General features: G+C 42.9%; 1 protein-coding gene and 1 non-coding gene across 3 annotated transcripts; one reads left to right on the top strand and one right to left on the bottom strand.

Annotated features, from left to right (window-relative positions):
- Positions 1 to 558: 558 nt before the first annotated feature.
- On the bottom strand, positions 559 to 630 carry trnap-agg (transfer RNA proline (anticodon AGG)). Its single transcript has one exon. It is a non-coding gene; the product is annotated as a tRNA-Pro (tRNA).
- A 1,803-nt stretch (positions 631 to 2,433) lies between these two features.
- Positions 2,434 to 15,834, top strand: fam114a1 (family with sequence similarity 114 member A1). 2 transcript variants are annotated; one of them, XM_053618923.1, is made up of 13 exons: positions 2,434 to 2,539; positions 4,325 to 4,633; positions 4,736 to 4,820; positions 5,963 to 6,147; positions 7,478 to 7,612; positions 7,711 to 7,863; positions 8,643 to 8,796; positions 9,807 to 9,886; positions 10,032 to 10,220; positions 11,393 to 11,532; positions 11,745 to 11,817; positions 11,960 to 12,013; positions 14,360 to 15,834. In XM_053618923.1, exons 2-13 carry the CDS (start codon positions 4,331 to 4,333, stop codon positions 14,495 to 14,497), a joined length of 1,689 nt encoding a protein of 562 aa, XP_053474898.1. In that variant the 5' UTR covers positions 2,434 to 2,539; positions 4,325 to 4,330; the 3' UTR covers positions 14,498 to 15,834. The 2 variants fall into 2 exon arrangements, with proteins under 2 accessions (XP_053474898.1, XP_053474897.1); XM_053618922.1 differs by having other exon boundaries at positions 9,801 to 9,886.
- The last annotated feature ends 9 nt before the right edge of the window (positions 15,835 to 15,843 follow it).

Below are 15,843 nucleotides of genomic sequence, written 5' to 3'. Positions count from 1 at the left end.
GGTTGGCTGATGGTTTGTAATGGTATTTGTAGTGGAAACCATTTGAATTTCTTGTAATGGTTTCTGTTGTGTGAAATGTGCAAAAAGTCTTTAAATTTAGCTGAGTTGGGTGTAGCTTTGGGACGGTCTGAGACGTCAGCTGAAATGAGTGGACATGAAGAGTCTTCACAGAATCTTTTCTTGACTTTGAGAGGATTTCACAGGATGGATGTAATGGTTTACAAACAAAAGAAAACCAGACAAAACAATAGAAACCGTTGCAGAATTTCGAATGGTTTTCACTACAAATACCATTACAAACCATCAGCTGTTAACCATTAAAACCATTACCAAATGGTAATGGTTTTACTGTTACATTACCATCACATAGTAGGATGTAATAAGGACGTAGGCCCTTAATGGTATCCAATAGACATAACTGCCACCAATAGAACAATAGAAGCCAACAAATTATCAGTAGAGACCCACAGGAACCATTACAGTTTCTATTTGGGGATTTTTTCAGCAGGTATGTTTTATTTATAATATATTTTTTAATGTGAACATTGGGAAAACATTGGGCTCGTCCGGGATTTGAACCCGGGACCTCTCGCACCCTAAGCGAGAATCATACCCCTAGACCAACGAGCCGGATGATGGCGAGCGTGAAAGGTTTAGCTCATAATACTAGAATAAAAGAATTTTCTATTCGTTTTTAATATTTTTGTTTATATATTGTTTTGATTTGGCATTCCATAGCATTTGACACTCATTGTTTACCATATAAAACCTTCCCAGTTAGCATTAGCATTCTTAAAAGTGCAAACTATCGCGTTAAACAGTGCGCTTTCTGTATGTTACTGTGGCTCTGACTCCACACACAAGTTAAATAACTGTACTGTTATTATTTAACTTAATAACAATACTGTATTTTACTCATTAACAGTAATGTCAAAACTACAGCGGCATTATTAGCATCGCCATAGAAACGGATCGCGTCTGTCGCTAAACACTTCCGGGTTACAACTTCCGCTACAGGTCGCGCTCTCCAGAGCTCCAAGTTTTTATTTACTCATTAAATTATTAGAATTATTATAATAATGTGTAGTTACTGTGTGCTGTTTATATTATATATATATATATATAACTGACTCAGGACTCGTTTATACTAAAATGAAAATTAAAAACGTTTTTTTTTCAAGTTAGAAACTAAACAGGCTAGCTTTTTATTTTGTGAATAAAATATATAGAAAACATTCTATTTTATTTCATTTTCGGCTTTAGGTTTAAAACTCGCACGCCGATAATATAAATAATATTCTTTTCCTTTTCTTACTTCAAATATATAAGAACTGGCACGTTGTTTAATTTTTGTTTATTTATTTATTATTCCATTTTATTTGTATTTATTTTGTTGCCATGGAAACTGCTATGGCAGATAAATCCATCACCTTTATTAATTACTTAATTATCTTAAACGTTTGCCTTTTTGCAGAATGAAAATGTATTTTTGTTTGTTTTATTTTATCATTTTAAACGTTGGTGTCATTTTTATTTACATTTGTTTTATTATTATTATTGTTATTGTTATTGTTATTATTATTATAAACGTCGAGAATTTCATAGCAGGCAAATGATCCATTTTTATTTTATTTCATGTACGTTTTCAAAAATGTCGAATGGGAGAGTTATAGCGAAAAGGAAACGTATACACTATAAAGTATGTGCACCCCTGACCATCACGCATATGGGGGATGTGTGTTTGCTGAACGTCCCGTTCCACATTCAGGTCCACTTTGCACTGTTATAATGCGCTCCACTCTTCTGGGAAGGCTTTCCACTAGATTTTGGGGCGTGGCTGTGGGGATCTGTGGTGGTCATTCAGCTACAAGAGCGATAGTGAGGTCGAAGTCAGGTGCTGATGTTGGGATGTCGAGGAAGCTCCAGTTCCAGTTCATCCCAAAGGTGATGAGTCAGTGGGGTTGAGGTCAGGGCGCTGTGTAAGACGCTCGAGTTCTTCCACCTTCTTCCAACCTTCACACACCACGTTGCTTTGTGCACAGGGGCGTTGTCATGTGGAACAGTGTTTGGGTTCCTCTTAGTTCCAGTGAAGGGAAACTGTAACTTACAGCACACAAAAACATTCTATACACTTGTGCTTCAAAACTTTGTGGTGGCAGTTTAGCGGAAGAAACGCCATAATGTCCATCGTTCTCAGACTGATACTGAGGGAATGGGTGTGTTGAAATTCTTGAAACATGTTTGACACACAGAACTCACTTGAATAGAATTTCATTGCATGTATTTATTTGTTTTTGTTTACCTTCTCAAACATTGGCATGTTTACCATGTAGGAAGGTGATATTGCTGATATATTGTTTTGGCACTGATGCAGATAGAAGTAAAAGGGGTTTTGTGATCTCCGCCTTCACTTTGGTGAAGTTCCGAGGGTTGACATGACGTCACGGTCCACATTGCGCGTGGTCCGGGCTGCCGACGTGGCGCGCGAGCTTCTTGGCTGGGCGGAAACGGGCTGCGCGCGCTGTCAGAGAGACACCGGGTAAGCTGCACACAACAGTGTGTGTGTGTATTTGTGTGTGTGTTTGGGTTTCTTTTACTTTATTGCAATTCTTTACACTTGTATCGAAGTGTGAAGTGTGTATGTATCTGTGTGTGTGTTTGTGTTTGTTTGTGTTTGTGTGTGTGTGTGTGAAGCGCAGTGTGACAGATGTGTAACAGCTCATGCTGTTTTTTCTGTTCATGAAGTTTAAAAATGATACATATGTCTAGAATAATCTGCATTTAAAAATGTCAGTTATTATTCTACTAGTCTCTCTCTCTCTCTCTTTCTCTCTCTCTCTCTCTCACACACACACACACACACACACACAGAGCGCTTGTGTTAACGATGTTTTGCGAATCTCTCTTAGATTTTTTTTTCGCTACAGCCTGGATAAGTTTTATAATAAGTTTGTGAAGATGTCATTGGTGTTTACACACACAAACAGACACACACACACACGAGCCGCAAGATGGCGCTGTAATGCAACGTCAAAATGATGCTGGAGCGTTCAAGAACAAAGCAGTGTCATCTCTCTCTCTCTCTCTCTCTCTCTCTCTCTCTCTCTCTCTCTCTCACACACAGACACACACACACACTGTCTCTCATTCATTCAGTCAGCATAAGGCTCTGCTTGTGTTCATGCAGTCGGTCACGCTGATCTCGGAGGAGAGTGAACGTGAGGGTGAAATCAGGTGTTTGTGGAGAAAGCTGGTTTTTGATTGTCGACTCTGCAGCTGGGGGAGTGTGTGAAGTTTGAGACTCCAGTCCTGATAACACACACAAACACACACACACACACACACACACACACACAGTAAAGTCATCTCAGCCCTGGAGCTGTTTGTGGTGTGTTACTGTAGTGCCAAGTCTACAGAAGAGTCTTCCTTCTTTCTTTCCTTGGATAATGAACTTGGATCTCTCTCTCTCTCTCTCTCTCTCTCTCTCTCTCTCTCTCTCTTTCCCTCTCTCTCTCTCTCTCTCTCTCTCTGCTGTCTCTGTCTGAAAATGGTGTCAGATTTCTTTCTTTCTACATGAATACATTTAAATTATACATATACATTTCTACATCTGTCTGACTTTTTGTCTGTCTGTCTGCCGTCTGTCTGTCTTTTGTTCTGTCTGTCTGTCTGTCTAGCTCTGGTGGATGTTTCTCCATCTATCTATCTGTCTGTCTGTTGTCTCTCTCTCTTGTGTTTTTCTCTCTCTCTCTTCCTGTTGTCTGTCTGCCGTACGTCTCTCTTTCTGTTGTCTTTGCTTTATGTCTGTCTGTTGTCTGTCTCTCTCTCTATTGTATGTTTGTCTGTCTGCCACCTGTCTACTAATTCTTTCTTTCTTTCTGTTTCTCTCTTTCATTTCTAACTCTCTCTTCCTAATCGGACTTAATTCAGCAGTAAATGCGTTGATGTTTGTTTAGTTTCTGCCATGCAGCTCCTTGTTGTAGTGATTTATAAACGTGTTTCCATTAAAATAACTGTCCAGAAGAGAAGAACCGAGACGACCGACAGATCCAGGCAGTGCGTTAGACATTTCAGCATATTACACACCCAACAGTGACGGAGCATCGGGAATATAAAAAGCTCGTCTGCATATAAACGTGTTTAAAGATATTGCTATTGCGGTAAAACTTTAGAAAACAATACACTGTGTGGAGAACTTGAACGCATCATTGACTTGTCCTTTGCGTCTTTGTCACTGGAATGTACTAGCGTGCTAGCTATTAACCGTTGTGACCGTGCGCTGTTTGAAAGTCAGAAACGTTTTCACGTGTTTGCGTGTTCACAGGGCATCATGTCACAAGAAGATGCAGTGGGCGACACCGGCGTACCCCCTGACCCCCCTGTTTTTAAAACACCTTCAGACGAAAACGCTCCTGCAGTTGCAGACAAAACAGACGAGCCATTTTCCAGTCCTTCGCCCTCATTGGACGCACAGGAGCATGAGCCGACCAAAGAGGGTGCAGAAAAATGTGCTCCAGTCAGCCAGGTCACAGAGCCACCTCAGGACCGGTCAGAGGAACGCGGCTGCGATCAGGTGACCGAATGCAGCGAAACAGTGAGCTTGGAGCCGGAGGCTGCGGAAGGGGAGCTGGAGGTAGGAGTGCCTACAACTTGGTGCGTGATCATGATGTTTTTAAAGGGATGTCATTTCTGAGTGTGTGTGTGTGTGTGTGTGTGTGTGTGTGATGTTTCCCAGCCCTCAGAGCAGCCCACATCTAAAAGTTGGGGTGGTTGGGGATCCTGGGGAAAGTCTTTGTTGACGACTGCCACCTCCACAGTAGGTATGTGTCACCATGGTAACCATTTTGCTATAAATCTGTTACTATAGTAACCCAAACAATGAATCAATACAATCTAAACCCCCACAGTGGGTCAATACCATCTAACCCCCCACAGTGGGTCAGTAACCTCTCAAACCCCCACAGTGGGTCAGTACCATCTAAACCCCCACAGTGGGTCAGTAACCTCTCAAACCCCCACAGTGGGTCAGTAACCTCTCAAACCCCCACAGTGGGTCAGTACCATCTAAACCCCCACAGTGGGTCAGTACCATCTAAACCCCCACAGTGGGTCAGTACCATCTCAAACCCCCACAGTGGGTCAGTAACCTCTCAAACCCCCACAGTGGGTCAGTACCATCTAAACCCCCACAGTGGGTCAGTAACCTCTCAAACCCCCACAGTGGGTCAGTAACCTCTCAAACCCCCACAGTGGGTCAGTAACCTCTCAAACCCCCACAGTGGGTCAGTAACCTCTCAAACCCCCACAGTGGGTCAGTACCATCTAAACCCCCACAGTGGGTCAGTAACCTCTCAAACCCCCACAGTGGGTCAGTAACCTCTCAAACCCCCACAGTGGGTCAGTACCATCTAAACCCCCACAGTGGGTCAGTACCATCTAAACCCCCACAGTGGGTCAGTACCATCTCAAACCCCCACAGTGGGTCAGTAACCTCTCAAACCCCCACAGTGGGTCAGTACCATCTAAACCCCCACAGTGGGTCAGTAACCTCTCAAACCCCCACAGTGGGTCAGTAACCTCTCAAACCCCCACAGTGGGTCAGTAACCTCTCAAACCCCCACAGTGGGTCAGTACCATCTAAACCCCCACAGTGGGTCAGTACCATCTCAAACCCCCACAGTGGGTCAGTAACCTCTCAAACCCCCACAGTGGGTCAGTACCATCTAAACCCCCACAGTGGGTCAGTACCATCTCAGTCCATACAGTGTGTTAGTACCATATAAAATCCACCACTGTGTGTCAGTACCTTCTTATTGACTCACAGGAAGTCAGTACGATCTAAATCTCCAGTGTTTGTCAGTACCATCATACTCCCCCTCACTCTTTCCTTCACCGTCTTCATCTTTTTAAGCTCAATCTTTAAGCTCTACGAACTTTGTTGTTTCTGTTACCTAATATCCAGGTCAGGGGTTAAGCTCAGTTCGGGAGAAAGCAGGCGTGGCCTTGCTGATCCGCAGCACGTCATCATGCGAGGAAGCTCTGGAGGTTGAAGAACATCATGAGGAAGAGGATGACTCCGTGGCTCAGCCCATCAGCCCAACCAACAGAGGAGTGTTCTCGTCCATCACCAGCGCTGTACAAAACACTGTTAGTGCTCATCTCCATCTCTCCATCCATCTCGCTGTCAATCCGTACCTTGATTATCGTGTCCTTTACTCTGTTAGTCCTTCTTGTCTCTCTGTTGTCTCCCAGGTTATATAAATACGTACTGTCCGTTTCCTGTCTGGAAAATTTGAAGTGTCTGCAAGCTTCTCGGTTATATTAACGAAAACGTTGTTCATCTGCAAAGGTGAAATAATGAGCAAAAATATCAGTTTTTGCTTGGATGCTGATCGTGTGTGCTCGAAAAACCCGAGCACATATCATTGTGATGAATCGTTTCTGGCCTCGGAGTAGTTGCTGAGCAACAACACGGTGAACCTGCCCCTGTGCAGCAATTGTTCCAGTTGTGGTCAATGTCGAACTGAAACCGATGAGCCAGCACACAGTGATACAATATAAGCCTTGCAGAAAACTCGCATAAAAACATTTTATTGGAACTGCATGCCCTTTCCGTTTTGCTTGCACAATCAAAACACATATTACCGGATCCTTCCTGGCTCCGCGTAGCTGCTGAGCATGGGATAAATCGTCAAATATTTTCACAATGTGATGAATGCTATTTATCTACCGTTAGCTGAGCTGGAGATAGAGGCCAGGTGGGCCTGGCCTAATATTCGAAAGAGTATCGAATATTTCAATCTAGTGTAATGTCATCCTAGATAGAGGCCAGGTGGGCGTGGCTTAATAGTCTAAAGAGTATCGAATATTTCAATCTGGCGTAATGTCATCCTAGTTAGAGGCCAGGTGGGTGTGGCCTAATATTCTAAAGAGTGTCGAATATTTCAATCTAGTGTAATGTCATCCTCCATTCCCTTGGATAGCTTCTACAGAACCAAAAGTCCAGGGGGTGGAGCTGGATCTGATCCAAGTCCTCCTTTAAGCCTAACCTTAAACCCAAACCTCAAACTCGCACAATGCTGTACAACACAAAACACATTAAACATACTTATCCAGCCCGGGTAGGAGGGTTAGGGAGCGCTAGATCAGGTCTGACTCCACCCTATGGACCTTGTCTTCTGCAGCGAGGGGTCCTTGATAGTTTTAGACTTGACTAGTTTTGATGAAAGTAATGTCAGAGGGACAACTGATTGGTGAGCGTAAGGCGTATGCAAGCCTTAGCCATGATTCGCCCCGCCTACTTTACACTGAAAAGGAAGCACACGTAGGCATTGCAAAGTCATGAATTATACATACATTCTGTTGCATATTCATTTTTTCGTGGCCATTCCCAGAGGTTAAATGTTAAGCTCGTGCATGATCCATGAGTCTTACCTTCAATTATTTTCAATCAACTGTCACTCTTTCTGTCTCTCAGGGGAAGTCTGTGCTGACCGGAGGACTCGATGCGCTGGAGTTCATCGGCAGGAAGACGATGACCGTGCTGGCGGAGAGCGACCCAGGATTTAAGAAGACCAAAATCCTCATGCAGAGGACCGTCTCGCTCTCGCAGGTACTCGAGACGTGTCTGTTTGGGGGGGGGAGACATTTCTAATGAACGTGCTCATCAACACCTTCACCTCAATGATTGTTTGTGTGTGTATTATGTAGATGCTGAAGGAAGCCAAAGAGAAGGCGCGCGAGGGGCTGAGCAGCCAGACGGTGTGTGAACCCACGGCTCATTACGGCATCCTGTTTGATGATTATCAAGGTCTGTCTCACCTGGAAGCTCTGGAGATCCTGAGCAACGAGAGCGAGGGGAGGGTGAGCGTTTTATGCACACACACACACACACACACACACACACACACAGACACAGGATTTTAAAGAACAAACACAAACATGACCCACATGCTTATCTACTGCTTACACAAAGGTCACATTTTCACAAATTGATTTGAAATGAATTTAAAAACAAAAAAAAATTACTAACTGTTCACTTCTAAAAGCTAGCTTGCATTAGCATGTTCTTACACAAACTAGCTTAGCCATGAGAGCTTGTCATTAAAATACTTGTGCTTAATATATCGCTAAGTTATAGTTTAAACTAGCATAAAACTACAACGTACAATGAAAATCTGTCACTGATTCAGCTACAAAACTTGCTAGATAATAGCTTAAAATAGCATAAATGAAGAATGGCTAGCGCTACGTTAAAGAGTAACTAGCTATCGAAGACCTACGTGAAGTAAGAGAATTCAAATCTTGCTAGTCAGATTTACGCTAAAGGATGAAATTTAAATATGACTCGCTAGCTCGTATTATATTTTATCTTCACCGAATAATCAGCTAGCTAATTCACTCTTGCTGAACATTATCTACTAGCTATGATTTGGCTAGCTAGTGCAGCGCTGAAACCTAGAAGGGGTCCTCAAGAATGGTTTTACGGTTAGCATACCGTGACTTTAAGCACAGAATAGAAAAAGCAAAAAAACGTCTGAAAGCTTTGAAAACTAGCATTTTCCCGCTAGTTCCTTTTTCTTTCCCCTTTGAGCCTTTTAGCCGTTAAGCTTTAGCATCGCTCCCTTTCCCTTTCCCCTCAGGTTCAGCATGTTCTGTCCTCCCTCGACGGCGAGCAGTTGGAGCTTCTGAAGAAGGAGCTGATGGAGATTAAGGAGATCTTCGAGGCGAGGGAGGAAGAAGAAGAAGAAGAAGAAGAAGGGGAGGGGACGGAGGAGACGGGTTCAGGGGGAAACGGTGAACTTTATTCCCAAATTCGCTCTTTCAGCCCGCTCTGTGAGTCCTGAGCGCCGATCCAGATTCACATCCGAGACGTAATCGACTCACGAATCAAGACCGATGAGAAGATTACGATTCCTGCGTCCTGCTGTTAGAAAAGAACAATGCGCCCTCGTCGATATTAGCTCAGTTGAAGTTAGCGCCCCTTGCAGCACGTTCAAAACAGGAATTTAACGGTGGATAAAGCTTTTCAGAATAAAAATAAAAAAGTAATCAGTGCGACCTTTTACATTTACTTTTATTGTGCTAGCCAGTTTTGCTAGCTTGTCCGCACGTTAAAAGATTAGTATGCTAGTTAGTTAGGGAGCCGTCTTCTTGTTATACGTTTAGTTTTTTTCTAAAAATTTCATGTAAAAAAACATCTGTCGGAAAGGAAACAAAAAGAAGCGCGAGTTTAACTGGATTTATATTGCGTTCTCACCGGTTCATAGCGGATCCAGACTGCTCCAGGGTAGTTAGCACATCAGCTAGTTAGCATGCTGGAAAGTTAGCTTGTCGAGTTAGCGTTTTTTGATGTAGTTTGAAGGAAATCTTAACGTGTAAATGTTACAATGATGGGAATTAGTCACTTTGTTCTGATAGCTAGTCAGAACGCTTGCGGTTAGCTAGCTAGCTTGTGTTGACAGGATTTAGCCAAGATCTGAAGAAATTTGCATACAAATGGTTGTTAAAAAAAAAAAGCGTTAAAAATGGCTTTTAACTATATCGAGGCGCAGGGCAGGGTCAAATCAGAGCGCGTGTAATTTGGATGAATTAATTGTATGAATTAAATGATCAGATTATTTGATAATATTTTCCCTATTTTTGCTAATTCTATTCCTAATTCTGATCTTATACAAGTGCTTATCCAGATGATCGTTTCATCACGTCTGTGGTACGTGAGTAATTTAGGTTAGTCGTTTTTCTTACATATTCTTTGGTGTGTGTGTGTGTGTGTGTGTGTGTGTGTGTTTGTGTGTTAGCTGCAGATGGGGAGGAGTTTGTCAGTGTTCTCACGGAGCTGCTCTTTGAACTGCATGTTGCTGCTACACCAGACAAACTGAACAAGGTACACACACTCGTTTTACACACTCCTGTATTTATAGACGCCATGTTAACATTCACACTATAGACTAATCTCAGACACACACACACACACACACACACACACACAATGGATTACGATACATGCACCACGTTGCTTATTATCGCAGGCCCGAATAAAGGCGTATGATTGGATAAGAGAGATGGAGAATCCCGTTACCAAGGAGGAAACGGAGGAAGTGAAAGAAGAGAACTCCGAGTCGCCCCCTACAGGACAGGAGGATGCAGCCGAAAAACAAGAAGCGGGGACAGAAGAAATAGAGAAAAACACAGAGCAAAGCAAGACGGACAAGGTTGAGGTGTGTATATATATGTGTGTGTGCGTGTGTGTGTGTGTGTGTGTGTGTGTGTGTGTGTTTTCAGTCTTAACAGCAATGCAAGTTCATGCAGTTCTATGAGCCAATTTGTTTCACAATGTTAAATATAATTATAAACTCTCTCTCTGTCTCCTTCTGTTTGTATCACTCTTTCATGTCTGTCTCTTTCTCTCTTGTCTGTTTCTCTGTCTCTCTCTCTCTGTCTGTCTTTCTCTCCTCTGTCTCCTTCTGTCTGTCCGTCTATATCTCTCTCTCTGTCTCCTTCTGTCTGTCCGTCTATATCTCTCTCTCTGTCTCCTTCTGTCTGTCTGTCTCTCTCCCCTGTCTCCTTCTGTCTGTCTCTCTCTCCTCTGTCTCCTTCTGTCTGTCTCTCTCTCCTCTGTCTCCTTCTGTCTGTCCGTCTATATCTCTCTCCTCTGTCTCCTTCTGTCTGTCCGTCTATATCTCTCTCTCTGTCTCCTTCTGTCTGTCTGTCTCTCTCCCCTGTCTCCTTCTGTCTGTCTCTCTCTCCTCTGTCTCCTTCTGTCTGTCTCTCTCTCCTCTGTCTCCTTCTGTCTGTCCGTCTATATCTCTCTCTCTCTGTCTCCTTCTGTCTGTCTGTCTCTCTCCCCTGTCTCCTTCTGTCTGTGTCTCTCTCCTCTGTCTCCTTCTGTCTGTCTCTCTCTCCTCTGTCTCCTTCTGTCTGTCCGTCTATATCTCTCTCTCTGTCTCCTTCTGTCTGTCTGTCTCTCTCCCCTGTCTCCTTCTGTCTGTCTCTCTCTCCTCTGTCTCCTTCTGTCTGTCTCTCTCTCCTCTGTCTCCTTCTGTCTGTCCGTCTATATATCTCTCTCTGTCTCCTTCTGTCTGTCTGTCTATATCTCTCTCCTCTGTCTCCTTCTGTCTGTCTCTCTCTCCTCTGTCTCCTTCTGTCTGTCTGTCTATATATCTCACTCTCTCTGCTTCTTTCTCTCTCTCTCTCTCTCTCTCTCTCTCTCTCTCTCTGCCTCTTTCTGTTTCTCTCTCTCTCTCTCATGTCTCTCACTCTCTCTCTTTCTGTCTCTCTCTTTCTTTCCTCTGTCTCCTTCTGTCTGTCTGTCTGTCTCTCATGTCATCTCATGTCTGTCTCTCTCTCTCTCTCTCTCTCTCCCTCTCCCTCTCTCCCCCTGTGTGTACAGAGTGTGTATCAGTGGTCGATAAGCAGTCTTGCTGAGGTGACCGCTCGGAGTATAGAGCAGCTCCATAAAGTGGCGGAGCTCATCCTGCACGGACAAGACGTGGAGAAACCAGCGAGCCAGCAGGCCAAAATACTTTCCAGGTGTGTGTGTGTACGTGCACACTACAGTTAGCACTACTTGCATATACACTACTATTTCTAGGAGTGTACAAAAGTAAATGAACGGAGCCTGGTTACTGGCGTTACTGACCCGGCCCCCGAGGATTTTGTCCGTTCGGCTCAACTCAGTAATATTTTGAAAACTTTCTTGACCATCTTGTATGCTTTGTGACCTTTGACCTCTTGCTTTTCAGACTGACTTGCGCTATGTGTAAGGAGGTCGGCTGTCTGACCCGCAGATTCACAGATACACTCGTGGCTGTAGGGGTGAGTGTTGCGCATCCCAAACACACACACGCACACACACACACGTGCACACACACACGCAGTAAGTTTGTAGTTTCGTGTCTCCGCATTATTTTCATTTTCACTCCCCCCCCCTCTCTCTCTCTCTCTCTCTCTCTTTCAGAGTCGGAGAAAAGCAGAAGATCTGAATCCTCTGGTGAACAGCGTGATGCTTGAGGTAACGATGATGATTTGCGTTGTATGGAAGCTTTGACATGATACCGACCCTCTTATTAAATCACTGAGTTACAATTCAGGTTTTATTTTAGAGACATTTTTATAAGACATCATAAAGTGCTATAAAATAAGCGGAGTGTCTTACAGTCTTCAGTGTAATTCCTTATTCCACATCTTACTTCTACTGTCTAATGAGGGCTTCGTTTATTGAACCTATGAGCTCTGTGTGTCAGAATGCGCTCAGTGGATCTCATCCTGTTTCTACATCGCTGAAGGCTTTCGAGTCGGGTAATTACGTACATTTAGATTTTTACCATTTCCAGGCATCAAAAAGGTTTTTAATACAACGACCGACCTGGCTGAACTAACGAACAGTGAATCCTAATCTCGTTTTAAAGGTGCCGTCAGTAAATTTCAGACAGGCTTTTAGACCTCTGGTAATTATATAATCTCAAAGCCACCGTAGAAACACTGTGATGTGCAATACTGCCATACAGTGGATCTGGCTACTTTTTCAATCCTGCCTACTGTTTATTATTTTTTTTCCAGCCCAGTAATTCAGAACAGACGTTTTCCTTAAAATGCGCTTCACGAGACTGATGTAGTTCTAGCATGAGTTAGGGTCGGCAGGCTAGGGGTGTAATAGGAAGTAGTACACTGCTCCTTCAGAACACACTCGTGTACATTTTCAGAAGCTAAATTTGATTAACAAAAGAAAAAAAACACACATTTCCCTCACAATCTATAGCATTAATCGAACATGGCATCTTTTGTTTGAACCTACCCAATTGTTTTCTCTCCACGTGATCAAAAAATATTGGAACATGTGACTGACGGGTGTTTCTTGCTGCCCAGGTGCGCAATGTGAAATCGATTGTTTAAAGAATTAATAGCTCTGAACGTCTACTCTTGGTTTGAGCCCTGGGTTTCACCTGTAAAGACTGCATTTGTTGTTAAAAAGGATAAACTACCATGAAGACCAGAGAGCTGTCTATGGGAGAAAAGCCAGCCATTTTGAAACTGAGATAAGAGGGAAAAGTTGTCAGAAACATTGCACGTACATTGGGCGTAACTAATTCAACAATTTGGAATGTTCTGAAAAAGATAGAACCCACTGGCGTACTAACAACCAGACATGGAAAACGGGTCGGCCAAGGAAAACAACAACAGCTGATGACAGAAACGTTGTGAGAGCTGTGAAACCCCAAAACAACAATTAGTGACATTAGGGGGTGAAGGTATGTTTCACGACCCACCATTTGATGAAGACTTCAAGTGCAGAAAAATTGAGGCCATAACACAAGATGCAAACCACTCATCAGCAGTAAGAATCGGAAATCCGGATTAGAATTCGCAAAGAAATACAGAGATCTACAAAAGTCCTGGAACCGAGATGAACCTCTACCAAAGTGATGGAAAGGCCAAAGTGTGGAGAAAGGAAGGATCCGCTCATGATCCGAAACATACGAGCTCATCTGTGGAACATGGTGGAGGTAGCGTCATGGCTTGGACTTGCATGGCTGCTTCTGGAACATTCTCACTACTCTTCATTGATGATGGAAGTCATGATGAGATCAGCAGAATGAACTCAGACGTTTCCACGAACGTTTCCAGAGAAATGCATCCAGATTAATCAGGAAGAACTTCACCATGCAGCGAGACAACGATCCAAAACACACTCAACACAGCGATGACTTCATCAGCGGGAAAGTGGAAGCTTTTAGACTGGACGAGTCAATCACCAGATCTTAACCCGACTGAGCAGCACTGAAGGGAGAAACCCCCTGAAACAAACAACTACTGAAAGAAGCTGCAGTAAAAACCTGGAAAAGCTTCACAGAAGAATGAACCAGCAGTTTGGTGATGTCAAGAGTCTCAGGCTTGATGAAGTTATTGCAAGCAAGGGATATACAACCAAATATCAAGTGTCCTTTACTTCAAGACTTATCTGTTCTTATACTTTTGCTCGCCTAAAAATCAGGTGGTCTGATACGAAAGGTTCTACGTTTTATGTTGTTTAACATGTCTAGATGGAAATACCGGGAAATAAAAGCTGAAATCCTAAACTCTCGTCTCATCTCCAGATTTCATCTCAAACCCAAATGCCTTTGGTGTAAAGCACAAAGAAGTGAATTGGCCTTTCCGTTCCAATAGTTTCGGAGGGGACTGTATATGAAGTGCCATGATATAAGCTGCAAGATTTTTAAAAAAAAAATATGGGTGACCTAAATTTTAACGAGACAGAGAAAATGTTATTTTTACGTTCGTTTGATGAACTATTCAACTATGCAACGTGTGTGTGTGTGTGTGTGTGTGTGTGTGTGTGTGTGTGTGTTTGTCTTTTTAGGGCTCTAACAGCACGACCTACATCCACAACGCGTTCCATCTTCTGCTGCCGGTTCTGCAGATCTCTCACATCCAGACCAGCAGAACCTTGGCTAGAACCGAACCGGAACTGGAACCAGAACCGGCTCCTACAGACTGACCCGCTCGCCCTATGTGTGATTTGGACGTGTGATTGTGTCTACGCAAAGCCATGTGTATGTGTCAGCTTTATATTTTTCGGTGAAATCATCCACATGCAGATGCTCAGGATCGGATAAATCAGAGAGAAAATAATTCTAGGAGAATGAATTAAGTTATTTTTAACACTAGCGCCAGGTGTAATAATCAGATATTGTACTATAAGATTAATTACTGTACAGACGAATATCAAGCGGAAGTCACTGTATAACATGTAACAGATTTGACATTTCATTTTCCTTTACGTTTCACCATGTTTTTAATATAACCAGTAGGTCACACGTCATTTCATCAAAGCTGTGTGCATTACCTCTTATACCACGCCGCTCGTTATATCAGCGCACTCGTTCTAATACGGTATTGTTTCTATAGTAACAGCTTGTACGGGCGGACACGCCCCTCATAACCTATGACTAATGATAGATTAAACGGATTAAAAATGTGTTATTTGTTTTGTAAGGTTTAACATTTACGGAAGGAGTCTCCAGCGTCAGCGCTTCGTAACGACGTAACTTTACGTTTTCCGCCGTAGGAGAGTCCTCACGACGGAGGAGTTTTACGCCTTGCGGTTTCCTTGTAACATGACGAGCTGCGCGTTTTGTCTGTTTTGTTTGAAAATAATCAACTTCGGGGCGGTAACAGTAACTCCGCTCCATCACACCACCATTATATGGTTTACATTTACATACATCTGGACCATGCATGTAAGATGAACCATGTAGACGTTACGACATGTTAAACATCCTTGGTGAAATCTGTACGCGACGATTACCAAAGATCTGTGATTACGGTTTTAAGGGTTCGATGATTTGTTTAACAATTGGCGTTTCCAATTTTCAAACCGAAGGCTTTGGCCAGCCCACTTTTACTTTGTAATCATAAAGAACGTGTTTACGTTGTAAAACTAACCAGCTAACTAAAGAACGGTGTAGATATTGTTAATTTGTACTGACTTTTCAATTCATGACGGGATATTTCATTCCGATCTGCGGCATGCGTTTATCTGTGACTGAATTAATTACCGGTTTATTTTCGAGAACAAAGAAGTATGTTTCGTAGCATCTTATTCGCTAAAAAAAATTGACTTATTTTTTAATAATTCACCGAAAGTCGAGTTCATGTTTAACTGTTGTTTTGTTAAATGTAATTTTGTAACATTGGAAAAAGAAAAAAAATCCTATTTAGACACTGTGCACTATTGTATAAGAAACTCCAAGAAAATTCTATATTAAATTCTATCAACTTTGCTGTTGCCTTACAGAGAATGATTCACACAGTCGATATTAATAAAATAAAACGACCAGATAT

Source organism: Ictalurus furcatus, chromosome 29, assembly GCF_023375685.1.
Source record: "Ictalurus furcatus strain D&B chromosome 29, Billie_1.0, whole genome shotgun sequence".
Lineage (NCBI taxonomy): Eukaryota > Metazoa > Chordata > Actinopteri > Siluriformes > Ictaluridae > Ictalurus > Ictalurus furcatus.
Note: the sequence above shows the minus strand (reverse complement) of the source record. Positions and strands in the feature narration are given on the sequence as shown.

What these genes read in the sequence shown, in the direction of transcription:
- fam114a1 (XM_053618922.1), top strand. Translation starts at nt 4,331, where the DNA reads ATGTCACAAGAAGATGCAGTGGGCGACACCGGCGTACCCCCTGACCCC. An exon ending in CACCAGACAAACTGAACAAG is followed by an intron (nt 9,887 to 10,031) that starts GTACACACACTC and finishes TTATTATCGCAG; the next exon opens with GCCCGAATAAAGGCGTATGA. An exon ending in TGAACAGCGTGATGCTTGAG is followed by an intron (nt 12,014 to 14,359) that starts GTAACGATGATG and finishes TTGTCTTTTTAG; the next exon opens with GGCTCTAACAGCACGACCTA.